Below are 27,106 nucleotides of genomic sequence, written 5' to 3'. Positions count from 1 at the left end.
GAGGTCATTCTTTGGGAGGAAAAAGATGAGTATGTTTCATAAGTATAGTAGTCCCAACAGTTTTGTATGGACTGCACACGAGAGGTTACAGAAGAGGTTGAATGTGGTAGAAATTACATGTTTGAGAGTAATATGTGGTATGGGGAGAGTTGACTGAGTAAGAACTGATATGGTAAGAGAGAGAGGTGTGGTAATAAGAAGAGTATGGTTGAGAGAGCTAAATAGGGTGTGCTGAAGTGGTTTGGACTTTCATAATTTTTTTCATAATTGATTGCCATTTCCCATGTGAGCAAGGTAGCTAGTCTTTCCCTAAGTATGAAAGTGTTACCCCTGGTCCTTTAATTTTTCATAACGAAATTTCTATTGCTTATTACTGTTCATATTGCATTCTGTAAATATTTTGATCAAGCTAAAACAGATTCATGCCTTTTACTTTAATTTTGGCTTCTGCTGTCCCTTTTCTTCTTTGTTCAATGAGACATTATTTTGTTTACCCACAATGTAACCACAGTACCAGCAGATATGGTTTTGATTTTGTACCAGCTGTGGTACAATATAAAAACAAAATTAAAAAAAGGCTCTCAAACACACAAGATATGCATACAAGTCTGTATATAAATCTTTTGTATTGTTGTAGCAAACCATGAGTACAAATTTTACTCCTAATCTTATACTAATGCAAAATATGCATGTACAAAAATACCATCACATGGCTATTTACTGTAGAGCTTGCCCAGAATATTTTATCATGTCTAACTTCGACCAAGTTGAATAGTGCCTTTTACTTTAATAGTGATGTATCTTTGATGCTGTTTTGACTTTACAAGTACTGCTAACTTTGTTGGACATGTAAAACAGACATATTAACACTGAATTATACTTTAGGAGCTGATATTGATAATGGCAATATTCATGGATTTCATTTTAATTACTGACTGGTTTCTACCTAACAGGGTTAATTATCATTATGTTGTTTTTTCATGAAATTTCCTGGGTTTTGCATGATCTTTTGTTTGAGAGCTTTAGTGTGGTGGTGACATGGGCCTTACCTCTACAGGAAGCTTAACTCACTCCAGCTAGGAGTTAAGGTCAGCCTCCTGCCTCTGCACCAGGAACTGCAATCTCCCGAGTGCCACACATGGTACTGCATCATTTATATATGGCTTGCATGCTTGGTCATCTTGCCTGTACCATGGTCTGCTCTTGGTGTTAGCTCTGGAATCAGTGGCAAGGCGTGAGGTAACCATGTCGTCTTGTGTGACAGATTCAGGGCAAGAGCCAGACGTCACCCGATAGTGGAGCTGCCGTGGGCCAGATGGTCACAGCAACCAAACCTTCCCCCAAATGCCCTGTGAGATGGGTTTGCCATCCTCGCCAGCAGCAGCTCTCCCCACTTTGTGCTACCCTCCTCCTTGTGTGCTTGCTACTGCTTCAGTGATATGAGTCACTTTGGTGGCCTTCAAAAATTTAAAACCTTTACTTTTTAATCATCTAAAAATTAGTTTTTCACTAAGAAACATTTGCTTGATAATTCTAATATGTTCTATCAGCATTATAGTTATTTACTAATAAAGTTTGATAGTTGTTACAGAATACTTTAATACTAACTTAATAATGGTTATAAAACATAATCAAGTTGGAAGTATATTTGTAGATCATATTTATGACATGTATTCAATCTGTAGTTCTAATGATTTAAACCTGACCTTACTAACAATGCATAATTCAGAGGTTAAGGGGACACTGGTCATCTGTAAACCTATACTAAACATTATCTTGGTGCTATGCCACATTATGTTAAACAGCCAGTAGTAATAACCCAGTCAATATTGAATATAACTTTTATTAACCTTTCTAATGTTGCTGGAGGTAAACCTTTTAATGATGATTTGTGATCACCTTTCCTTCAGACGGTTCAGATGATGAAATAGACTCCAACGACTTATTACCTCGAGTAGCGGGGTCCAGGAGTGTAGGTTATCAACAAAATGGCGCCAGCTACAACGCCAACTCCCAGCCACTTGCTCTATTCCTCGTTCTTTTCACCACACTCCTACTCAGAACATAAACTCGGGGTCAGTGAAGTAAAATTTCAAATAAATATGTTTTTAGCCAGTTAATTCCGGCAGGCAGTTTACCTCTTTAAAATATCTCCTGCAAGTTGATCTCTTATTTTACTCCTAAAAATTATGCAGATTTTTGCTAGGAATTAAAATCAAACAATGAATTATTTTTATTTTCATTCTTTTATGCTGTACTTTATTTACATATGATGATGGTCATACATGAAAACATTAAATTCTTACTTAATAATTGGAAAAGTAGTTATAAACTTGAATCCCTGCTTTACCTGTTCATTAACATTAGCTTCTCTGAGTATACCAATCATTAAAAAACACTGTAACGTGCTGTAATACTAATTCTGAGGATATATGGGAACTTCACCCGTTACATTTGTCTGATAATATATATACCTCATGATGGACTGTTATTGCACATTAAAAAATGAAGTAAATAAAATACCAAAGCTCAGATATAATATTTCTCTTGAGACTAAGTTTTCATCTGTACGTTAAGTTTTGACATTATGCTCATGTGAAAAGGTGAAGATCTGCCTGATACTTTGTTAAACATATACAGTATGCCGTATAGAATTCAAGATTTAGTTCTACCTTTCCAGTATGTGGAAGACCACAATTGTATTCATGGCATGGGTAACCAGAGGATTTCTAAGGGTCCTTGCCTTCTGTAAAATTACTGATCTTAAGAAAAAGTATACATTCATAATTACTTGGTTCTTGTGAACTGGAAATCTTTCAGAACCCTTGGAACTCCCCTGATCCATGCCTTTCACCCATCCTTCCCTGATTTTTGGCCCAATATTTACCACTTATGGTAATAACTTGCAGTGCCTTTGTGATTACTACACATGACTTCTGAATGTGTATGTTTTTAATTCTGTAATAGATATTAGTCACTAGTACCTAGTGACTTTACGTGAATGTACAACTAATATGTTATCAGTAAAATGAACAATAGCATACTACTTTTCACTCCAGGAATGTCTGTACTTATTGTCTGCAAAAATCTGTTAGAGGATTGTAAATTCTAATCTTTGAAAGTCAACTGTGTATGTGTAAAAGTGTGTGATTGCTTATGTGTATCAATGATAAATTTTCTATTTTTCTATTTTCTGTTTTGCTAAAAAAAAGTGAATATTGTAAAATGAACTAAATAGTTCCTATATTGATGTTCACATATTTATAATGTTTGACTGCTATGAAATGAAATTCCACAAGGCATTAATAGTTTTGTTAATGTAAAACAAAGCGGTCCTAAGTTATCTTAGTCATATAGGCATGGAACTTTATACTGTATAATTTGTATATATCTGTACAGATCACTAATTAATGGGGTCATATCTGTTATTTTACTTTTGTTAAAACAATTTCCTAATTTAAAGTGTTATTTCTCAAGCACAATTCATCTTTGATAAAGCACCCTGTTAATGAATAAAACATTTTTTTAATTTTTCTTGTTTCTAAGCCTTACAATTGACTTTAATAAAAGACAGATGAGAAAAGGTAGGTGAAGCATGGTAGATGTGGAAGTTTATAAAGGATGGATGATAAAATTAATCAGCTAAATTAAGTGAATATACTAAATGGAGCTAGACTTTGTAGGTAGTAGTTGGTAGGCAGCCAATGACCAGGGAGGTATAGTACTAGTACTACCTGCCTGGGTATCAGGACAGGTTAGTGATATCTGCTTAGTAAGCCAGCACATTAGTTGTTATCGAGTTGCACTCCTGTGACCCAGAGAGCGGTCTTTTCTTTCGGCCTCACTAACATGTGAACTACTGGCATCCTGTCTACAAATGTACAATCTCCTTGTCATATGTAACACTCAACTCAAAGTAGCTCATTCTTCGTTACTCTAGATTTTCCTGTTGTGAGCACCATGCACTAGTCCTGCCTTTTGGCAAAATAGTGGGAGCAGTAATAGAAGTAGTAGGTAGGAACATTTAGGCAAGAGTATTAGGTAGTAGTAGTCATAAGTAACATTAGGTAAGAGCCTCCGCAAACACTGCGCTAGACTTGCCCTCTGTCAGTGGCCTGTTAAGGGTGAGGCACTAACGGCTAAGAAGCAGCACTGAAATTCTTTAGTTATGGAAACTCTATTGCCATGGCCACCCCTTTAAGGGAGTTCCAATTGGAACAGGCATAGAGATATGGATAGATAGGTAGACTTTGTGCTGCAACTGAAAGGTAAAGAGATAAGAAAAAAATGAAATACTGGAAATCTGATCTACAAAGACCTGCAGTGCTAAAAGCACCATAATTATTCCCTAAATATGGTACCATTGTTTATGAATACCATATCTGGTTGCTAAAAATTTTCAATTTGAAATATGCATAGATTTCAAGCCCCTTGATCAATAACTTTTACTTTCATGGGGCCTTTAGGAAGTTCAAAAATAATAAAGTTCCATATACCCAGGTTTGCGGCAGGGGTGTGTGTGTGATGTCTCCATGGTTGTTTAATTTGTTTATGGATGGGGTTGTTAGGGAGGTAAATGCAAGTTTTGGAAAGAGGGGCAAGTATGAAGTCTGTTGGGGATGAGAGAGCTTGGGAAGTGAGTCAGTTGTTGTTCGCTGATGATACAGCGCTGGTAGCTGATTCATGTGAGAAACTGCAGAAGCTGGTGACTGAGTTTGGTAAAGTGTGTGAAAGAAGAAAGTTAACAGTAAATGTGAATAAGAGCAAGGTTATTAGGTACAGGAGGGTTGAGGGTCAAGTCAATTGGGAGGTAAGTTTGAATGGAGCAAAACTGGAGGAAGTAAAGTGTTTTAGATATCTGGGAGTGGATCTGGCAGCAGATGGAACCATGGAAGCGGAAGTGGATCATAGGGTGGGGGAGGGGGCGAAAATCCTGGGAGCCTTGAAGAATGTGTGGAAGTCGAGAACATTATCTCGGAAAGCAAAAAATGGGTATGTTTGAAGGAATAGTGGTTCCAACAATGTTGTATGGTTGCGAGGCATGGGCTATGGATAGAGTTGTGCGCAGGAGGATGGATGTGCTGGAAATGAGATGTTTGAGGACAACGTGTGGTGTGAGGTGGTTTGATCGAGTAAGTAACGTAAGGGTAAGAGAGATGTGTGGAAATAAAAAGAGCGTGGTTGAGAGAGCAGAAGAGGGTGTTTTGAAATGGTTTGGGCACATGGAGAGAATGAGTGAGGAAAGACTGACCAAGAGGATATATGTGTCGAAGGTGGAGGGAACGAGGAGAAGTGGGAGACCAAATTGGAGGTGGAAAGATGGAGTGAAAAAGATTTTGTGTGATCGGGGCCTGAACATGCAGGAGGGTGAAAGGAGGGCAAGGAATAGAGTGAATTGGATGGATGTGGTATACTGGGGTTGACGTGCTGTCAGTGGATTGAATCAGGGCATGTGAAGCGTCTGGGGCAAACCATGGAAAGCTGTGTAGGTATGTATATTTGCGTGTGTGGACGTATGTATATACATGTGTATGGGGGTGGGTTGGGCCATTTCTTTTGTCTGTTTCCTTGCGCTACCTCGCAAACGCGGGAGACAGCGGCAAAGAAAAAAAAAAAAAATATCCAGGATATCTGTGATGCATGGCCTCACTCCAAATTCATGTTGTATCTCAAAAACATAGGTCGTTCTAAAAAGAAATCAATCACTTGTTTACCAATTGTCTTCTCCATTATTCTAAAGACAATGTTTGACAGTAATAGACCTGTAATTAATAGTAATTTTCCCACTGCCTGTCATAAAGTACATCCAATCCGTTTCAATCCTTACATAAAGAACTGTTTCTCTACAAGACCCTAGACAATAACTCTTGTGAACTGTCCCAAGATTTTTGTACATTCTTTCAGTGGCAGTTTGTCCTGCAAACAGTAAGAGCATATCCATGAGAAGATTGAGGCTGCTCAGAGAAAAACTTTCAGGTAAGAAAACGACACCTAAACGAGTAAACAAATACCTTCTATGGGTGGGATCCAAAGACGCACTGATTGGTCAAAAAGATACTCTGTATTAAAGCAGAGGGTAAAAGGAGGGGAGATAGACCATGGCAGAGATGGACAGACATTATAAAAGACTGATCAGGGCAAGGAATATTCTACACGAGAATGTTTAAGGAATATTTGGGTAATATATGTGATGGATGTTATTTAATTATGGAAGTGGTATGATAGGCATTAAGTCTCAACTGAAAGATCAACTTAGCATGTAAAGCTTTTATACGTTTGTAAGGCCATGTTTCTCGTAACACACTGTATGAGTTGAAGATGTGTGTGGGTGATGTTGCTGACACTTTATGTTCCTTAACTACAGCGATGCTGGGAATGAAGTAATAATAATAGAAACAGACAAATGTTTGGAGCTTTTCAACTGGTAAACAGCAAATAGAATGAGCACCAAGTAACATACACTATAAACTGAATACTCTTATGTTAATTAACATAAGTTTAAAACTACAAAGAATATATAATGGTGATACAAAAATGTATTCATCACAAATACTTGTGGACATTACATGAGAGCACTGACAAGATAAATCTACCTTTATCTCTAATGTCCATTCCCCTAGGAATTTCCATCAAGGGAAGGTCATGGCAAAAGTTTCAACTTATCCCTGTCCTTAGATGCCTCCCTCACATACATATAGTTAATACTACATATTCTTACTATAACACACCACTTCAGAATATATACTTTGCATTTGTATTTCATGATGAACCATGAAGAAAAAAAGGAAACCATATAAATTTCTAAGGTCTAAAGAGAATTAGATTACAAACCGAAAACCCGGCAACATTCAAATCTGCAGAAGAGAGAGGATTTCATATAATGTGATGGCAACATGGCAGGTCCAAAAATAGGATAAAAAAGGGTACAACATGTGGGTAGGAATAAAATGTCATCAGCTGAGGTATTAGGATGGAGAGAGTAGAAATAGACTGTATATATACTGAATAATGGATGAATAAGTGAAAATGAGGAGTATGTAAAAGGTTTTGAGTTAAATGTGGAAAAAGTAGGGATCCTGGGCAAATATTTATCATCTTTTGTGTAGTAAACATAAGTGTATGGCAAATAAGCTCATTTTTATACCACAGATGAAGCATTACACAAAATATATAAGCACTGCAATCATGAGTGCAATCCTACCTAGAATTTACCTTGGCAATCTATGTAGCCACAATTTTCAGAGACTTTATTTTTCTCAAGTGTTCCCCCATCATTGCATCATACTCAGCATCTTTTATCTGGTGAGCACCACGACTGGTCTGGATATGGCTACTGAACTGGGAGTTTGCTGTTCCATAGTAGTCAACCTATGGGCCAGAAATAAAAAGGAATAACTTAACCTCTTCCCATATCTAGATACTACTTTCTCTCTCTGACATAAAAGATGATGTAAATATGTAAGAGAATTTCAACTTCTACTTTAAAAAAAATATTAATCATAATCTAACATAATATGGACTGAATAAATTGTTTGCATACAATAAGGCAAAAACATATATAGCAGTCTTCTATTAGACTGTAAATTAATAAAATCAGTGCCACTTAAAATATAACAAAGAGAAAGATACCATGGGAGAAAATACAGTGGATGAACAGGCTAAGATAGTGGAAGAAAAAAATCAGATATCCCACAAATAAAGGTAGAGCAGAGCAATTACGAGAAAAGAAGGAACATGATGGAGTAACATAGAAGAGAAGACAGTCGAAAGGAAGTAAAAGTCATTCGACACATAGATCAAAACTCAAAAGCCCCATTTAGTTAAATGAACAGGAAAAAGAATGAAAAGAGATTGTAACATTCAAGGAAGGTGGCAGTTATATAAATGACCCCAAAAGAATAAGTCAAATGTTAATTAACTGGTATAACCAGTATAAGTCAGTGTTTTGTAAAAGAGAACATGGCAAAACTGATAAGATATTTACTAATTACGATGAGCATGCACTAACAGATGTAAAGTAATTGGAAGGGAAGTCAGAGCCCAAGGGCCAGATGGAATTCCAGCAATTCTTTGAAAGAAGATTATAGAAACCTCTAACAATGTTGCCGAGATAAAGCAAAGACCAATAAAGCATAGCAGATACACACAAAATGGTGTATGTAACACTAATACCCAAAGTAGGATTCACATTGCAGCCAAAACAATACAGACCAGTCACCTAAATTTCTTACATAATCAAAGTACTTGAGTAATAAAAATATATGGAATATTCTATTTCAAACAGACTCATAAATGAAGGACAACACAGATTTGTTTCTGGTAAAAGCAAGCAAATACTGCTATTACCTCATCATAATGACATATTTGAAAAATTGGTGAATGGGAAAAGAATGAACACTATTTTTCTTGATTCTAAAAAAAAACATTTGATAAGTAAATCAAGGAGTGATACTAAAGAAAGTGGCAAGACAAAATGTGAAAGGAAATATATAAAAAATTAATCACAGAATTGCTTACCAAGAAAAAGTTCAAAGTAGCTAAAAATATAAACATGTCTGAGGGATGCACTACAATGTTTGGTTTTGGCTGTAATACTCTTTGTAATCACGATCTCTCATGCTAAGACAAGTTTTTAATTTTCTGTGCAAGCACTGCAGAGAATTTGTTTTAAATTCTTTATATCTCTGCTGGAATATAAGTTTTCTGTTCTATATGCTTAACTGCCTTATGTATCCATCAACTTTCTGAAATTATTTGTATTAGTTATTCTGCTTATTACATTTTCAATTTTCAATTCGCTACTATATTCATAATGCTCTAACAATTAAGTCACTTCATTATCCTTATTAGAAATTGCTAATGAATCAATAATCATATTACTAACACTTACAGTTCTAAATTTTTGACTGACATTAAGTGCTTCATTTCCACAAATAAGTCTCCTTTCTTTAGCTACCTCTCAAACACAAGACTGTGAGTGAGAGAGAGGGATGGATAGAAAGAAGCCCTGGATTATCATTGTTCAAACATGTGGGAGGGTGAAAGGTGTGCATGAGACAGCAAATTGGAGAATGATGTAGTGTACAGGGAGTAATGTGCTGTCACTGGACTGAACCAGGGTATATGAAGAGGTCAACAAAAATCAAACAAAGGTATGGGGGATATCGCTGTGGATATGATACTCTCGTTTCACTGCATTATACATAACAGCTAGAGATTGGATGTGAACAAAGGAGGCCATTCATCATCTATAAATTGTGCTACACTGCTGTGTAAGAAATTATGAACTAGTATGAAAAAATGAACTAAAATTAGAAATGAATGATACATAACTAAGTGGTTAACTACTTTATCCAATCATGGAACTATGTGGACAACTAATACGCCTCCCTCCCTTAAACAGTTATGTTTTGGAATTCTCTTCCTTTTGTCTTTCCCTTTTCATATGACTTTTTTTCCCTTTAAGAATCAGCTCTACAAACTTCTGTGGAGCCCTGATCTATTTCTACATTCTTTTTCTCTTACTTTCTTCCTTCACCAAATATGGCCTTGATTGGGGCTTGTTTTGCCCATGCCATGTTGGTCACTTCAAAAAAACATTAAGAAGCATCACGTTTAGTTTGAAAAGTTCAGTTTTCATGTACAAACATACCTTTCCAAGTTGGTCCATATTTAGTATTAAGCCTATCAAAATTCATACTGCCATGAATGCATCGCCTATTAACAAGTATAATATGAAGAATGAAACAAATATGAATATCAAGATCAAATGATCAGGGAAGCAGTAGCAAATCCTGCAGCAAAAAAGAATGTAGTTAATGCTGGCAACAAGTGTGCTCTGATGAAAGAGAGAGCAAAGAAGCTTGAAATCCTATATAAGAGACAAAGTATCAGTATCTTAGAAGCTGTTATAAGCACATATCATCAATACCTGTGTTTGTACATAAGCTTGAATACAAGGCTGAAGAAAAGGTTGTCGCAAGGAATGAAATTTTTTCGCTTCAGAAAGCAGCTGTCCATTGATCTCTTTTAGATGTCGTTTTGCACTGTCTCGCTCCACGATCACATCAGTAGTACGCTTTCCCTGAATACATTTAAAACAAAAACAAGTCAATACTTTTTGAGAAAAATAATTAGTAGAGATAATAATTAGATGCTTGTGGCATGAGAAGCATGGGAGGTGTGTTGATTAGAAAGGGTAGTGAGTGGTGGGATGAAGAGGTAAGATTATTAGTCAAAGAGAAGAGAGAGGCATTTGGATGATTTTTGCAGGGAAAAAATGCAAATGAGTGGGAGATGTATAAAAGAAAGAAGCAGGAGGTCAAGAGAAAGGTGCAAGAGGTGAAAAAGAGGGCAAATGAGAGTTGGGGTGAGAGAGTATCATTAAATTTTAGGAAAAATAAAAAGATGTTCTGGAAGGAGGTAAATAAAGTGTAAGACAAGGGAGCAAATGGGAACTTCAGTGAAGGGGGCTAACGGGGAGGTGATAACAAGTAGTGGTGATGTGAGAAGGAGATGGAGTGAGTATTTTGAAGGTTTGTTGAATGTGTTTGATGATAGAGTGGCAGATATAGGGTGTTTTGGTCGAGATGGTGTGCAAAGTGAGAGGGTTAGGGAAAATGATTTGGTAAACTGAGAAGAGGTAGTAAAAGCTTTGCGGAAGATGAAAGCCGGCAAGGCAGCAGGTTTGGATGGTATTGCAGTGGAATTTATTAAAAAAGGGGGTGACTGTATTGTTGACTGGTTGGTAAGGTTATTTAATGTATGTATGATTCATGGTGAGGTGCCTGAGGATTGGTGGAATGCTTGCATAGTGCCATTGTACAAAGGCAAAGGGGATAAAAGTGAGTGCTCAAATTACAGAGGTATAAGTTTGTTGAGTATTCCTGGGAAATTATATGGGAGGGTATTGATTGAGAGGGTGAAGGCATGTACAGAGCATCAGATTGGGGAAGAGCAGTGTGGTTTCAGAAGTGGTAGAGGATGTGTGGATCAGGTGTTTGCTTTGAAGAATGTATGCGAGAAATACTTAGAAAAGCAAATGGGTTTGCATGTAGCATTTATGGATCTGGAGAAGGCATATGATAGAGTTGATAGAGATGCTCTGTGGAGGGAACTAAGAATATATGGTGTGGGAGGCAAGTTGTTAGAAGCAGTGAAAAGTTTTTATCGAGGATGTAAGGCATGCGTACGTGTAGGAAGAGAGGAAAGTGATTGGTTCTCAGTGAATGTAGGTTTGCGGCAGGGGTGTGTGATGTCTCCATGGTTGTTTAATTTGTTTATGGATGGGGTTGTTAGGGAGGTAAATGCAAGAGTTTTGGAAAGAGGGGCAAGTATGCAGTCTGTTGTGGATGAGAGAGCTTGGGAAGCGAGTCAGTTGTTTGCTGATGATACAGCGCTGGTGGCTGATTCATGTGAGAAACTGTAGAAGCTGGTGATTGAGTTTGGTAAAGTGTGTGAAAGAAGAAAGTTAAGAGTAAATATGAATAAGAGTAAGGTTATTAGGTACAGTAGGGTTGAGGGTCAAGTCAATTGGGAGGTAAATTTGAATGGAGAAAAACTGGAGGAAGTAAAGTGTTTTAGATTTCTGGGAGTGGCTCTGGCAGCGGATGGAACCATGGAAGCGGAAGTGAATCATAGGGTGGGGGAGGGGGCGAAAATCCTGGGAGCCTTGAAGAATGTTTGGAAGTCGAGAACATTATCTCAGAAAGCAAAAATGGGTTTGTTTGAAGGAATAGTGGTCCCAACAATGTTGTATGGTTGCGAGGCATGGGCTAGTGCGCAGGAGGGTGGATGTGCAGGAAATGAGATGTTTGAGGACAATATGTGGTGTGAGGTGGTTTGATCGAGTAAGTAATGTAAGGGTAAGAGAGATGTGTGGAAATGAAAAGAGCGTGGTTGAGAGAGCAGAAGAGGGTGTTTTGAAATGGTTTGGTCACATGGAGAGAATGAGTGAGGAAAGATTGACCAAGAGGCTATATGTGTCGGAGGGAACGAGGAGAAGTGGGAGACCAAATTGGAGGTGGAAAGATGGAGTGAAAAAGATTTTGAGTGATCGGGGCCTGAACATGCAGGAGGGTGAAAGGCGGGCAAGGAATAGAGTGAATTGGATCGATGTGGTATACCAGGGTCGACATGCTGTCAATGGATTGAATCAGGGCATGTGAAGCGTCTGGGGTAAACCATGGAAAGTTCTGTGGGGCCTGGATGTGGAAAGGGAGCTGTGGTTTCGGGCATTATTACATGACAGCTAGAGACTGAGTGTGAACAAATGGTGCCTTTGTTGTCTTTTCCTAGCGCTACCTCGCACACATGAGGGGGATGTTATTCCATGTGTGGCGAGGTGGCGATGGGAATAAATAAAGGCAGACAGTATGAATTATGTACATGTGTATATATGTATATGTCTGTGTGTGTATATGTATGTGTACATTGAGATGTATAGGTATGTATATTTGCGTGGGTGGACGTGTATGTATATACATGGGTATGGGGGTGGGTTGGGCCATTTTTTTTTCTTTCATCTGTTTTCCTTGCGCTACCTCGCAAACGCGGGAGACAGCGACAAAGCAAAATAAATAAAATAATAGAAATAATAATTAGTAGAGATGAAAGCCAGTAAGGCAGCGGGTTTGGATGGTATTGCAGTGGAATTTATTGAAAAAAGGGGCGACTGTATTGTTGACTGGTTGGTAAGGTTATCTAATGTATGTATGATTCATGGTGAGGTGCCTGAGGATTGGAGGAATGCTTGAATAGTGCCATTGTGCAAAGGCAAAGGGGATAAGAGTGAGTGCTCAAATTACAGAGGTATAAGTTTGTTGAGTATTCCTGGTAAATTATATGGGAGGGTAATGATTGAGAGGGTGAAGGCATGTACAGAGCATCAGATTGGGGAAGAGCAGTGTGGTTTCAGAAGTGGTAGAGGATGTGTGGATCAGGTGTTTGCTTTGAAGAATGTATGTGAGAAATACTTAGAAAAGCAAATGGATTTGTATGTAGCATTTATGGATCTGGAGAAGGTATATGACAGAGTTGATAGAGATGCTCTGTGGAAGGTATTAAGAATATATGGTGTGGGAGGCAAGTTGTTAGAAGCGGTGAAAAGTTTTTATCGAGGATGTAAGGCATGTGTGTACGTGAAGGAAGAGAGGAAAGTGATTGGTTCTCAGTGAATGTAGGTTTGCGGCAGGGGTGTGTGATGTCTCCATGGTTGTTTAATTTGTTTATGGATGGGGTTGTTAGGGAGGTGAATGTAAGAGTTTTGGAAAGAGGGGCAAGTATGCAGTCTGTTGTGGATGAGAGAGCTTGGGAAGCGAGTCAGTTGTTGTTCGCTGATGATACAGCACTGGTGGCTGATTCATTTGAGAAACTGCAGAAGCTGGTGACAGAGTTTGGTAAAGTGTGTGAAAGAGGAAAGTTGAGAGTAAATGTGAATAAGAGCAAGGTTATTAGGTACAGTAGGATTGAGGGTCAAGTCAATTGGGAGGTAAGTTTGAATGGAGAAAAACTGGAGGAAGTGAAGTGTTTTAGATATCTGGGAGTGGATTTGGCAGCAGATGGAACCATGGAAGTGGAAGTGAATCATACAGTGGGGGAGGGGGCGAAAATTCTGGGAGCCTTGAAGAATGTGTGGAAGTCGAGAACATTATCTCGGAAAGCAAAACTGGGTATGTTTAAAGGAATATTGGTTCCAACAATGTTATATGGTTGCGAGGTGTGGGTTATAGATAGAGTTGTGCGCAGGAGGGTGGATGTGCAGGAAATGAGATGTTTGAGGACAATATGTGGTGTGAGGTGGTTTGATCGAGTAAGTAATAATAGGGTCAGAGAGATGTGTGGTAATAAAAAGAGTGTGGTTGAGAGAGCAGAGGAGGGTGTTTTGAAATGGTTTGGGCACATGGAGAGAATGAGTGAGGAAAGATTGACAAAGAGGATATATGCGTTGGAGGTGGAGGGAACGAGGAGAAGTGAGAGACCAAATTGGAGGTGGAAAGATGGAGTGAAAAAGATTTTGAGTGATCGGGGCCTGAACATGCAGGAGGGTGAAAGGTGTGCAAGGAATAGAGTGAATTGGAACGATGTGGTATACCGGGGTCGACGTGCTGTCAATGGATTGAACCAGGGCATGTGAAGCATCTGGGGTAAACCATGGAAAGTTCTGTGGGGCCTGGATGTGGAAAGGGAGCTGTGGTTTCGGTTCATTATTACATGACAGATAGAGAATGAGTGTGAACGAATGTGGCCTTTGTTGTCTTTTCCGAGCACTACCTCACACACATGAGGGGGGAGGGGGTTGTTATTTCATGTGTGGTGGGGTGGCGATGGGAATGAATAAAGGCAGACAGTATGAATTATGTACATGTGCATATATGTATTTGTCTGCATGTGTATATATATGTATACGTTGAGATGTATAGGTATGTCTACTTGCGTGTGCAGACGTGTATGTATATACATGTGTATGTGGGTAGGTTGGGCCATTCTTTCGTCTGTTTCCTCGCGCTACCTCGCTAACACGGGAGACAGCGACAAAGCAAAATAAATAGTAAATAAATAGAGATATCTATCTTACTTCATCTCTGATGCCTGTTCCCTTCAGGAACTCCCTCAAGGGGGTGGCCACAGCAAAAGTCTCCATACCTGGTGAACTCCAGTGCCACTTCTTAGCCTTTAGTAGGGACATAACAAAACTGTCTTGATATTTAGTATTTAAAGCAAAATATTCCCAGCTTCCAAAAGTGCCATAATGAAAACAGTTATATATCAGTCTACTTATTACTACTGAAATTTCATTTCCTTTTGGTCATACTCATTTTACAATTTATCTAATAATATGCATCAGATTCTTATTACTAACATGATCTTAAACTACTGAGATGTGCAGTTTCCCTGTCATCAATCAGCCCTCCATCTCTGTCATGTATATTACCTCATACCAGCTGGTTACAATACCTTCCATGGTTAAATCAACTGTAATGGTATCCTTATATCTATATTTCAAGTTCTGACTGCTTCATTTTGTGAATGAATTCATGAAAACAAGCAAAGAATCTTCTCCTTTTACTGATATACATTAATATTTCATCTTCCAGACTTTAAGTAATAATTCATAAATAAACTTACTTCTATGCTTCAGTTGATCATCATTACACAAAAACTTTGCTTAAGTAAATTTAAAAAGTTGTAAGACTGTAGAGATGTTCAAGAGTGAAAAACACCCTTCCCGTACCATGCTAATGGATAATGACAAATATTTAATGACCTCTCAAAACCTATGTTCAAGAATCCTGAACACTGCTTATATACTTCAATTCCCTAAGTGTATCTCTTATCTGAAGACACCTTTTATGTTCTTTAATTTACTCAGTTTCTATAATTCCTCCAGCAACTGAGACATCTTTTGATCCTATTTCTCTATAAATTCCCTTGAACTTTCCAGCATTGTAGTATCAGGTAATCCATCCAATACTTCTCAGAAGATTTTCTCTCTATCCTTTTTTAAACCCACAAACCTTTTATCCCCAAACCTTCTTGTTAGGGACCTCCTCAAAACTTTAGTCTGGGCATATTCCCATGTCTAAAATCAGCTCCAATAGTTCATGCCATACTTGGCTGTGTATGCACTTAAACAGAGGGCTTGCCCCACCTTCAACTGACTAGCTGGTCTCATTCTCCTTGCCTGAGATTACTGCTTCTACCTGCCTCATATATTCAAAATTAAAAGTCTTAATTTGCTCCCCCACTTTTTGAGAATAAAAAATAGTTGGCATATTGGCTCAATACTAGAGTATCCAGGAAATATTTTCAATTATATAATAATAATTGTAATAATAATAATAATAATAATATCTATTTATTTCTATTTATTATACTTTGTCCCTGTCTCCTGCGTCAGGAAGGTAGCACAAGGAAACAGACAAAGAATGGCCCAACCCATCCACACACAAATGTATACACGTAAATGCTCACACACGCACATATACATACACATTTCATCACATACATACACAGACATATACATATATACATATGTACATATTCATACTTGCTGCCTTCATCCATTCCCATCATCACCCTGCCACACATTAAATATCCTTTTTGTCAATCTGTCCATACTCATTCTCTCTATGTTACCAAACCATTTCAATACACCCTCTTCTGCTCTCTCAACCACACTCTTTTTATTACCACACATCTCTCTTACCCTTTCATTACTTACTCGATCAAACCACGTCACACCACATATTGTCCTCAAACATTTCATTTCAACACATCCACCCTCCTCCGTATAACCCTATCTATAGCCCATACCTCGAAACCATATAACATTGTTGGAACCACTATTCCTTCAAACATACCCATTTTTGCTCTCCGAGATAATGCTCTCGCCTTCCGCACATTCTTTAATGCTTCTAGAACCTTCGACCCATCCCCCACCCTGTGACTCAATTCCGCTTCCATGGTTCCATCCACTGCTAAGTCCACTCCCAGATATCTAAAACACTTCGCTTCCTCCAGTTTTTCTCCATTCAAACTTACCTCCTAATTAACTTGTCCCTCAACCCTACTGAACCTGACAACAGTGCTCTTATTCACATTTACTCTCAGCTTTCTTCTTTCACACACTACCAAATCCAGTCACCAGCTTCTGCAGTTTCTCACATGAATCAGCCACCAGTGCTGTATCATCACCAAACAACACCTGACTCACTTCCCAAGCCCTCTCATCCACAACAGACTACATACTTGCCCCACTCTCCAAAACTCTTGCATTCACCTCCCTAACAACCCCACCCATAAACAAGTTAAACAACCATGAAGACATCACACACCCCTGCCGCAAACCAACATTCACGGGGAACCAATCACTTTCCTCTCTTCCTACTCGTACACATGCCTTACATCTCAGGTAAAAACTTTTCACTGCTTCTAGCAACTTACCTCCCACACCATATACTCTTAATACCTTCAACAAAGCATCTCTATCAACTCTATCATATGCCTTCTCCAGATCCATAAATGCTACATACAAATCCATCCGTTTTTCTAAGTATTTCTCACACACATTCTTAAAAGCAAACACCTGATCCACACATCCTCTACCACCTCTAAAACCACATTGCTCTTCCCCAGTCTGATGCTCTGTACATGCCTTTACCCCTTCAATCAATACCCTCCCATATAATTTCCCAGGAATACTCAACAAACTTATACCCCTGAAATTTGAACACTCACCTTTATCCTCTTTGCCTTTGTACAATAGCACTATGCATGCAGTTCATCAATCCTCAGGCACTTCACCATGAACCATAAATACACTGAATATCCCTACCAACTAAACAACAACACAGTCACCCCCTTTTTTTATAAATTCCAATGTAACACCATTCATACCCGCTACCTTGCTGGCTTTCATCTTCAGCAAAGTTTTCACTACCCCTTCTCTGTTTACTAAACCATTCTCCCTGACCCCTCTCACTTCACACACCACCTCAACCAAAACACCCTATATCCACCACTCTATCATCAAACACATTCAACAAACCTTCAAAATACTTATTCCATCTCCTCACTTCATCACTACTTGTTATTACTTCCCCATTAGCCCCTTCACCAATGTTCCCATATGTTCTCTTGTCTTACACACTTTATTTACCTCCTTCCAAAACATCCTTTTATTCTCCCTAAAATCTAATGATACTCTCACCCCAACTCTCACTTGCCCCCTTTTTCACCTCTTGCACCTTTCTCTTGACCTCCTGCTGCTTTCTTTTATAATAATAATAATAATAATAATAATAATAATAATAATAATAATAATAATAATAATAATAATAACAATAATAATGTAAGAAAGTAAATTCTTGACTGATATGGGTAAAACTGAGAGTTGATGGAGAGAGATGGGTGATTATTGGTGCATATGCACCTGGGCATGAGAAGAAAGATCATGAGAAGCAAGCGTTTTGGGAGCAGCTGAATGAATGTGTTAGAGGTTTTGATGCACAAGACCAGGTTATAGTGATGGGTGATTTGAATGCAAAGGTGAGTAATGTGGCAGTTGAGGGAATAATTGGTATACATGGGGTGTTCAGTGTTGTAAATGGAAATGGTGAAAAGCTTGTAGATTTATGTGCTGTAAAAGGACTGGTGATTGGGAATACCTGGTTTAAAAAGCGAGATATACATAAGTATACGTATGTAAGTAGGAGAGATGGCCAGAGAGCGTTATTGGATTACGTGTTAATTGACAGGCACGCGAAAGAGAGACTTTTGGATGTTAATGTGCTGAGAAGTGCAACTGGAGGGATGTCTGATCATTATCTTGTGGAGGCTAAGGTGAAGATTTGTATGGGTTTTCAGAAAAGAAGAGTGAATGTTGGGGTGAAGAGGGTGGTGAGAGTAAGTGAGCTTGGGAAGGAGACTTGGGTGAGGAAGTACCAGGAGAGACTGAGTACAGAATGGAAAAAGGTGAGAACAATGGAAGTAAGGGGAGTGGGGGAGGAATGGGATGTATTTAGGGAATCAGTGATGGATTGCGCAAAAGATGCTTGTGGCATGAGAAGAGTGGGAGGTGAGTTGATTAGAAAGGGTAGTGAGTGGTGGGATGAAGAGGTAAGATTATTAGTGAAAGAGAAGAGAGAGGCATTTGGACGATTTTTGCAGGGAAAAAATGCAATTGAGTGGGAGATGTATAAAAGAAAGAGACAGGAGGTCAAGAGAAAGGTGCAAGAGGTGAAAAAGAGGGCAAATGAGAGTTGGGGTGAGAGAGTATCATTAAATTTTAGAGAGAATAAAAAGATGTTCAGGAAGGAGGTAAATAAAGTGCGTAAGACAAGGGAGCAAATGGGAACTTCAGTGAAGGGTGCAAACAGGAAGGTGATAACAAGTACTGGTGATGTGAGGAGATGGAGTGAGTATTTTGAAGGTTTGTTGAATGTGTTTGATGATAGAGTGGCAGATATAGGGTGTTTTGGTCGAGGTGGTGTGCAAAGTGAGAGGGTTAGGGAAAATGATTTGGTAAACAGAGAAGAGGTAGTAAAAGCTTTGTGGAAGATGAAAGCCGGCAAGGCAGCAGGTTTGGATGGTATTGCAGTGGAATTTATTAAAAAAGGGGGTGACTGTATTATTGACTGGTTGGTAGGGTTATTCATTGTATGTATGACTCATGGTGAGGTGCCTGAGGATTGGCGGAATGCGTGCATAGTGCCACTGTACAAAGGCAAAGGGGATAAGAGTGAGTGCTCAAATTACAGAGGTATAAGTTTGTTGAGTATTCCTGGTAAATCATATGGGAGGGTATTGATCGAGAGGGTGAAAGCATGTACAGAGCATCAGATTGGGGAAGAGCAGTGTGGTTTCAGAAGTGGCAGAGGATGTGTGGATCAGGTGTTTGCTTTGAAGAATGTATGTGAGAAATACTCAGAAAAGCAAATGGATTTGTATGTAGCATTTATGGATCTGGAGAAGGCATATGATAGAGTTGATAGAGATGCTCTGTGGAAGGTATTAAGAATATATGGTGTGGGAGGCAAGTTGTTAGAAGCAGTGAAAAGTTTTTATCGAGGATGTAAGGCATGTGTACATATAGGAAGAAAGGAAAGTGATTGGTTCTCAGCGAATGTAGGTTTGCGGCAGGGGTGTGTGATGTCTCCATGGTTGTTTAATTTGTTTATGGATGGGGTTGTTAGGGAGGTGAATGCAAGAGTTTTGGAAAGATGGGCAAGTATGAAGTCTGTTGGGGATGAGAGAGCTTGGGAAGTGAGTCAGTTGTTGTTCGCTGATGATACAGCGCTGGTGGCTGATTCATGTGAGAAACTGCAGAAGCTGGTGACTGAGTCTGGTAAAGTGTGTGAAAGAAGAAAGTTAAGAGTAAATGTGAATAAGAGCAAGGTAATTAGGTACAGTAGGGTTGAGGGTCAAGTCAATTGGGAGGTAAGTTTGAATGGAGAAAAACTGGAGGAAGTAAAGTGTTTTAGATATCTGGGAGTGGATCTGGCAGCGGATGGAACCATGGAAGCGGAAGTGGATCATAGGGTGGGGGAGGGGGCGAAAATCCTGGGAGCCTTGAAGAATGTGTGGAAGTCGAGAACATTATCTCGGAAAGCAAAAATGGGTATGTTTGAAGGAATAGTGGTTCCAACAATGTTGTATGGTTGCGAGGCGTGGGCTATGGATAGAGTTGTGCACAGGAGGATGGATGTGCTGGAAATGAGATGTTTGAGGACAATGTGTGGTGTGAGGTGGTTTGATCGAGTAAGTAACGTAAGGGTAAGAGAGATGTGTGGAAATAAAAAGAGCGTGGTTGAGAGAGCAGAAGAGGGTGTTTTGAAATGGTTTGGGCACATGGAGAGAATGAGTGAGGAAAGATTGACCAAGAGGATATATGTGTCGGAGGTGGAGGGAACGAGGAGAAGTGGGAGACCAAATTGGAGGTGGAAAGATGGAGTGAAAAAGATTTTGTGTGATCGGGGCCTGAACATGCAAGAGGGTGAAAGGAGGGCAAGGAATAGAGTGAATTGGATCGATGTGGTATACCGGGTTTGACGTGCTGTCAGTGGATTGAATCAGGGCATGTGAAGCGTCTGGGGTAAACCATGGAAAGCTGTGTAGGGTATGGATATTTGCGTGTGGACGTATGTATATACATGTGTATGGGGGTGGGTTGGGCCATTTCTTTCCTCTGTTTCCTTGCGCTACCTCGCAAACGCGGGAGACAGCGGTAAAAAGAAAAAAAAAAAAAACAATAATAATAATATATTAGGGTGGCTCAAAAGGAATCTGCTAAAATCTATGGTTAACACATATTTCTGTCATCAATTCACATAATTACAGCATTTCCAACAGAAGGGTATCCAAATGCACTAATAACCCTCACCTTTAATTTCAATCGATCAAGTTTATCTTGACATTTCTGTACTACAACAAGCTGAGCATCCCGACGTCTACGCAATGTGTCAAGGTGTTCATAAAGTGCATGATATTGCTTGAGAGGATCACCCATTACTTGCTGAACAGCTGAACTTGTCTCCTCACTCTTAGGTTTCATCTGAAAGAGAATGGACCGAACCAGGGCATGTGAAACATCTGGGGTAAACCATGGAAAGGTCTGTGGGGCCTGGATGTGGACAGGGAGCTGTTGTTTCAGTGTATTAAACATGACAGCTAGAGACAGTGTGAATGAATGTGGCCTTTTTCGTCCGTTTTCCTGGTGCTACCTTGCTGAAGCAGGGAGTAGCAATGCTGTTACCTGTGGGGTGGGGTAGCACCAGGAATGGATGAAGACAAGCAAGTATGAATATGTACATGTGTACATATGTATTAGTCTGTGTATGTACGTGTATATGTTGATATGTATGTGTGTATATGTGCATTTATGTATATATATGTGTATATGAGTGGATGGGTCGTTCTTCATCTGTTTCATGGTGCTACCTTGCTGATGCAGGAATTGGCGATCAAGTATAATAAAAAGAAACACACCAACTAACCTGTTCTTCTGCTGCTAAACCTCAAAATCTTGCTTTTATTCATATCTAATCTCAACTAACTCCTTTCACACACTCTCTCTACCCCAGTCAACAACTTCAGCAGTTTGCTATGTCACCAGCAAACAGTAGTTGACTCACTTCCCAGACCTTCCTCACTTGTTATAGACTGCAAACTCACTCCTCTCCCCAAGACCCTTGCATTTACCCCCTTACCTTCTGTCCATAAACAAATTAAACACCCCCTACCACATACCAACCTTCATCTCAAACCACACTCTCTCTTTTTCTACTACTCATACACATGCCTTAAACTTCATCTGATATCATCTACCTCAGCTGTCTTGCCACATTTCATCGTAGATAAGGCTTCAACCAACTGTTCTCTCTTCACCAAACCACTTTCCGTGACTCTCTTCACACACCTCCCTGACCTAAGCACCCTACATCTGCCACCTGACCATCAAACATTCAACAAACTTTCAAAATACCTACTCCATCTCCTTCTCACCTCATCACTACCTGTTACCATTTACCCCTTTCCCTGATATTTCCATTTGTTCTATCTTTTTTTTTTGCCATACTATTAACTTCTTCCAAAACTACTATTCTCTCAAGTTTATTGATAACCACTTATTTCAACTCCCATTTGCCCTTTTTTCAACCCCTACACCTTCCTCCTGATTTCTTGTTGCTTTTTCTGTACATCTCCCAACCATTTACTCTCCTTTCCTTTAAACACTATCCATATACCTTTCTTTTCTATTTCTCTAGCAACTCTACTTCTCCTTCCCATCACTCATTACCTATCTCACCTGTCCATCTCCCACCTTCCTCATGCCTACACTTCTCTAACACAAGCCAAAACTTCTTCCCTATATATCTCCTAATCCTCATCCATTCCCCTTGTTTTGTTCATAAACACTTTTTGCCATTCTACAACCTCTATCCTGGTACTTCACATACATTGCTTTTCCAAGCTCACTTACTTTCATCATCCTCTTATCTTCATTTTCTCTGTTCCAAAAACCCCTATGAATCTTCACCCTTGCCTCCACCAGGTAATAGTCAGAAATTCCACCAGCTGCCCCTCTCAACACATTCACATCCAAGAATCCCTTTTACATGTCTATCAATTAGTGAAAGTGGAACGCTTTAGGTATTTGGATGTGGACATGGCAAGAGATGGAACCAAAGAAGATAAAATGAGTCAGAGTGAGAAAGAGGTCAAAGGCTCTGGGTCTGGGAGATGAGGTCTCTGTCTACTCGGGCAAAGATGGGTATGTTTCATGGTATAGTAGTCCTGATGATGATGATGTAGTGAAGCGTCTTGTGCCTTGAATGCTAAAGAGTGGAAAGGGTGGATATGTTGGAAATCAAGTGCCTGTGGACAAGATATGGAATATGGTGGATTGATTATACAATAAATGACACTATAAGAGCAAATTGTGGTAATAAGCACAGTTTGATTGAGACAGCAGACCAAAGTGTGCTGAACTGGTCTGGACAACTGGAGAGTATAAGAGAAGAATGACTGACAAAGAGGAGCAACACAAAAAGATAAGAAGTTAGAGGCATGGGAAAACTAAAGAGATGGAAGGATGGAGTAAAAGAGGTTTAGAAATGATGGGGCCTGAACATTCAGATGGGTGTGAGGCATGCATGAGCTTGAGTGAAATGGAGTGATGTGGTATATGAGGGGCAGCATACTGTCAATGGGATGAACCAGGGCATATGAAAAAGTCAGGGTACCACAGAACTGGTCTATCAGGCCCTGACTTCTGTGCATTACATGAGAAGTAGAGTGGATGTGACATAATGAGACCAATTTTTGTCTATTCCCTATACTACCTTGCCAAAGTACGAAACAGCAAACAAATATGAAATAAAATATATCTAAAACATAAAATAATAAGCTTAAGTACAAACCTCCATAACAACAGAAAGATATTCATCAGTAGCCCGCCGAAGCTCTGGTGAAATTGCTGTCAAGGCAGAGGAGCCCAAATCCTTCAACAGCTTTTCTTCAGCATCCTGAATGCTTTTAATAGCCTCTCCATAGTTTCGTACTTCACTTATGATCTTGGAACACCCAGCCTCTGATCTAAATAGGACAAAAAATTAAAGTTTTTAAGTGTGAAAACCTTTCAGGATGATGTCCCACAAACCATGAGACATCTTGGACCTCTTGGAGGTTAGAAATCACAGCTAAGCTGTTCAAGAGATGGAGGAGGTATCATAACAACCAATCCTTAAGCAGCTGGTCTCCACACAAAAACTGTGGGAAGCACCAGCCAAAAATATGACTTGAGTCTGAGCCTTGGTGGCAGTGAATCATGTATACACCTCTCTTGAGAGATGGTCAATTAATAACTGTAAAACAGAAAGCAGCAACATTGCATCTGACAACAAGGGATGGATGAAGAGAAGTGACACAAAAAGAATTAATGAGATGGAAGGCTTATGATTCCGTGGTGAATGAAGAACCATCCTATATATACGAGCAGTACTCAATACTGAGGTATATAAAACCTTTTAGATATGAAACAACTACTATCAAGAAAAATAATCACAGTATCCATATAACACCCTCCACTTTTGGGAAGCAGACTTTGTGATGTCATTAAATGGGGTCTCCAGTATAGAGTGTAAGATATGGTTAACAAGATACCAAGATAAACTGCATTCAGGCACTACTGAATTTAACCATGTTAGTATTTCCCCATTCAAACAGCATCAAGTATGCAACTTCTTGCGGTATAAATTCCCACATCAGTTCCCTATTTTGTTTAGTCTTTACTAACTTACAATACTGAGGACCTAAAATTACTAGAATTCTCTAATTTACTTTTCTTCTGCCGTTTCCTTATCCCTTGCTCTCCTTGCATTAGTTAAACATAACACTACAACAAATCCAAAATGAAGACAACCAGTACAAGCACGTCAGTAACTCACTTGGTTATGTCAACCCAAAGGTTTGCTAAGCTCTCTTCTTCATGGTGGGGTAGAATGCCACTTGCTGGCTTGGGAGCTTCAAGAATGGCAGCCGATTTTCCAATGCCAAGACTCAAAAATGACTTCATTGTGTGAGAGTATTATTTCTTTACATACGTTCTCCAGAAATTAAAATCTTTGCTAATCTTTGTTAGAGATCTGGAAAAGACATGCATCCATCTAACTATAAGAGAAATAATATGAAATCAATAATAATATTTTCATAAATTACATTCCATATTCATAATAAACCTGCTGGCTCGGATATCACTTCCAATGGACTTTTCATGAAGTGTTCCTTTTTTGAAACTTCCAGAAAAAGTTTCTAATGATGCTTAAAATTAGCCTTGCATTCCATTCAAGATCTATCATGCCTCTTCTCTCCTTGCTTATACACGAATGTTAAAAAAATGTTTGAAACGAGTCTTTCAATGAAACTTCGTGGAAAATTTATAATAAAACAGTTTACTTTATAAATTTCCATCCAATAGCTATGGAAGTGGGCTACAACCCCTCATATCTAAGCTCCTTATGCACTACCTGCACATAAATAACTAAGTGAGCTGCTTAAGATTCAACATTTAATACACTGCACAAGACTGCATAGCCTCCATGACCTCCTTAAAGGACCCGTTAACTTAGTGTCTGGATATACATATGTATTGCATTGTTAGGCGAGCCGAAAAAGTTTGTTTATTCACTCCACATATTCGGGAATGCCGAATGTATAAGGAGCAGCAGTATGCCTAGCAGTAAGTTTTCATAAATTTCAAGTTTACTGCCTATGGCCCTTCACTATCTCCATCACCCTATATAAACTTATCAGCAGAAGTAGGATCAAAAGTAGGGGGTCTTTCCACCACATGAACCCCTCCTGCATAACCTGAGGGATTTTCACATAAAAATAAATTCCTAAAAAATATTTAACACTAGACACACAAATCGTAATGACTACAACCACTTTCTTTTGGCAGCGTAGGAAAGAGAATCCAAAAACGAGGGTCTTGAAAAATGAAAATACTTTTCTCCACAAGGCACTGACCCATGGTTGTGATGGCTCTCTCATTTCTGACCCACCCTCAGGTAATCAGAGAATGCCGATATGATATCACTGCCCTACAAATTGCAAGTGTTAATCTAAAAACAATCACAAGTAGAACAGAAGTGGGTTTATAAGGAAGCACAGCACTTTTCTCAGATCATTGCTAAGATGAAAATCCTTCACCACAACAATTTCTTGAGCTTCCAAATCCATGAAAGAGATGTTCCTCGCATAAATGGGCTTCAAGGTTCCAGGTTTAACTAGTTACACTGTGTACCTAACTACATACGAATACCTATGATGAGATTTTGTCATGGTGGCAAGGAACTTGTCGATGACTCTCATGTTAATGAACGTTTCTCTTGACTGCCTCGTGCCATCTCCTTGCTTCTCTTGATTACTGTATAATGCTATGCTACTCCTCCGGCATCGTTATCTAATCGAGGTGCATCCAGCATTGTCTTCAAACATGCGTCTAATCTTCCTTTGAATGCATCTGTAGTAACTACATTCACATTACTTAGAAAACCCAGTATCTCATTAAATAATTGTTCCAACTTTGTCGCTGGGTGTTTGGAAACGATCTCGTGAAAGCACTCGGAAGAAATATTTTCTTTAATCATTTTCGGTGAATCTTTTCATATCAATTTCCTTCCAGTTCCTTCAAACACAACCAAAGCAATTTGGATGAAATACACCGTTATTCTTGATCATCTCAGCTAATTTCAGAAAATATTAAGGTTTTCTTGCACTCAAAAATTACTATCACCTTATCTGCAATCATTTAATAAGAAAGACAAGATAAATCAATCCTGTCAATGTATTTCTGTGATCACAATGGATTACATAAAGCAATGAAATTATAAGCGGCCCTGAGTGGTCAGATGAGGGTGACCACTGCAACTGTTCCATTCACTTTCCCATCACATTTTCCCTGATCTTCACAGCCCTCACGTTCCCCCACCTTAGACAAAATCACTTACTACCGCGTCTTGGGGAAGCCGGTGACAAGCTCTTCTCTCCATCTTCTCCAAGTTACTTCAGCTGTGTCTCTGAACTGCTTCATCATAATCAAGAAACAATATGGTAGAGACAATGATGACACACCCGACGGGTCAAAATTAGCAGAGGCCTAGGACTCCTCTCCTGTGGGGAGCAATACCCTATACCATCCTTAATCACCCACAAAAATGAAATACGACACTCTTAATCACCCACTATGAGAGATGAAGCCACTTAATACCACATATTTGGGGTTATAACTACGAGGAACAAGCTGTCATCGGGTAACAACCCACTTTGCCTCGTCGCTACACGGGACACTCCCGTACATTCCCGCCTAAATTTGTTTGGTCCAGTTTCTTATTGTATTCACTTACTGAAATTATAATAATTTTCTTCTCATTAAAATACTTAAAAGAAGAAGTTGTCTTGTAATTATTATAAATGTAATCCCGTCTGTGGCTGCCGTTACCGTTTGTGGTTCTCCCAAACACACACGACCCCCACGCCCTCCCTGATCGTCTGTCTATTCATTTATCAGGTTGAATTATCATTACTCGGTAACACAAGATGGTTA

The 27,106-nt window shown here is 39.1% G+C and overlaps 2 protein-coding genes across 11 annotated transcripts in view; one reads left to right on the top strand and one right to left on the bottom strand.

Annotated features, from left to right (window-relative positions):
- The window catches only part of LOC139761226 (uncharacterized), a 32,322-nt gene extending 28,792 nt beyond the window's left edge, over positions 1-3,530 (top strand). Inside the window, exon 12 of the mRNA XM_071685269.1 lies at positions 1,911-3,530. Within this exon, the coding sequence (XP_071541370.1) occupies positions 1,911-2,068 (158 nt within the window). The 3' untranslated portion in view covers positions 2,069-3,530. The remainder of the gene's footprint in view (positions 1-1,910) is intronic.
- Positions 1,632-27,037, bottom strand: LOC139761181 (uncharacterized). 10 transcript variants are annotated; one of them, XM_071685168.1, is made up of 7 exons: positions 26,907-27,037; positions 24,447-24,644; positions 23,421-23,595; positions 20,882-21,052; positions 9,932-10,084; positions 7,213-7,368; positions 1,632-2,053 (listed from the first exon to the last, which is right to left on the bottom strand). In XM_071685168.1, exons 2-6 carry the CDS (start codon positions 24,572-24,574, stop codon positions 7,222-7,224), a joined length of 774 nt encoding a protein of 257 aa, XP_071541269.1. In that variant the 5' UTR covers positions 24,575-24,644; positions 26,907-27,037; the 3' UTR covers positions 1,632-2,053; positions 7,213-7,221. The 10 variants fall into 10 exon arrangements, with proteins under 10 accessions (XP_071541269.1, XP_071541273.1, XP_071541276.1 ...); XM_071685172.1 differs by having other exon boundaries at positions 27,002-27,021; XM_071685175.1 differs by lacking the exon at positions 26,907-27,037 and adding an exon at positions 26,746-26,869 and having other exon boundaries at positions 1,632-6,854; positions 7,202-7,368.
- Positions 27,038-27,106: the final 69 nt, after the last annotated feature.

Source organism: Panulirus ornatus, chromosome 39 (assembly GCF_036320965.1).
Source record: "Panulirus ornatus isolate Po-2019 chromosome 39, ASM3632096v1, whole genome shotgun sequence".
Lineage (NCBI taxonomy): Eukaryota > Metazoa > Arthropoda > Malacostraca > Decapoda > Palinuridae > Panulirus > Panulirus ornatus.
Note: the sequence above shows the minus strand (reverse complement) of the source record. Positions and strands in the feature narration are given on the sequence as shown.

Bases quoted from the DNA above. Each gene is read 5' to 3' on its own strand.
- LOC139761181 (XM_071685168.1), bottom strand. From the start codon at position 24,574: ATGAAGTCATTTTTGAGTCTTGGCATTGGAAAATCGGCTGCCATTCTT. The intron at 23,596-24,446 runs GTGAGTTACTGA...TGTCCTATTTAG, and splicing joins CTTTGGGTTGACATAACCAA to ATCAGAGGCTGGGTGTTCCA. The intron at 7,369-9,931 runs GTATTGATGATA...TCTGGCCCATAG, and splicing joins AAGCTTATGTACAAACACAG to GTTGACTACTATGGAACAGC.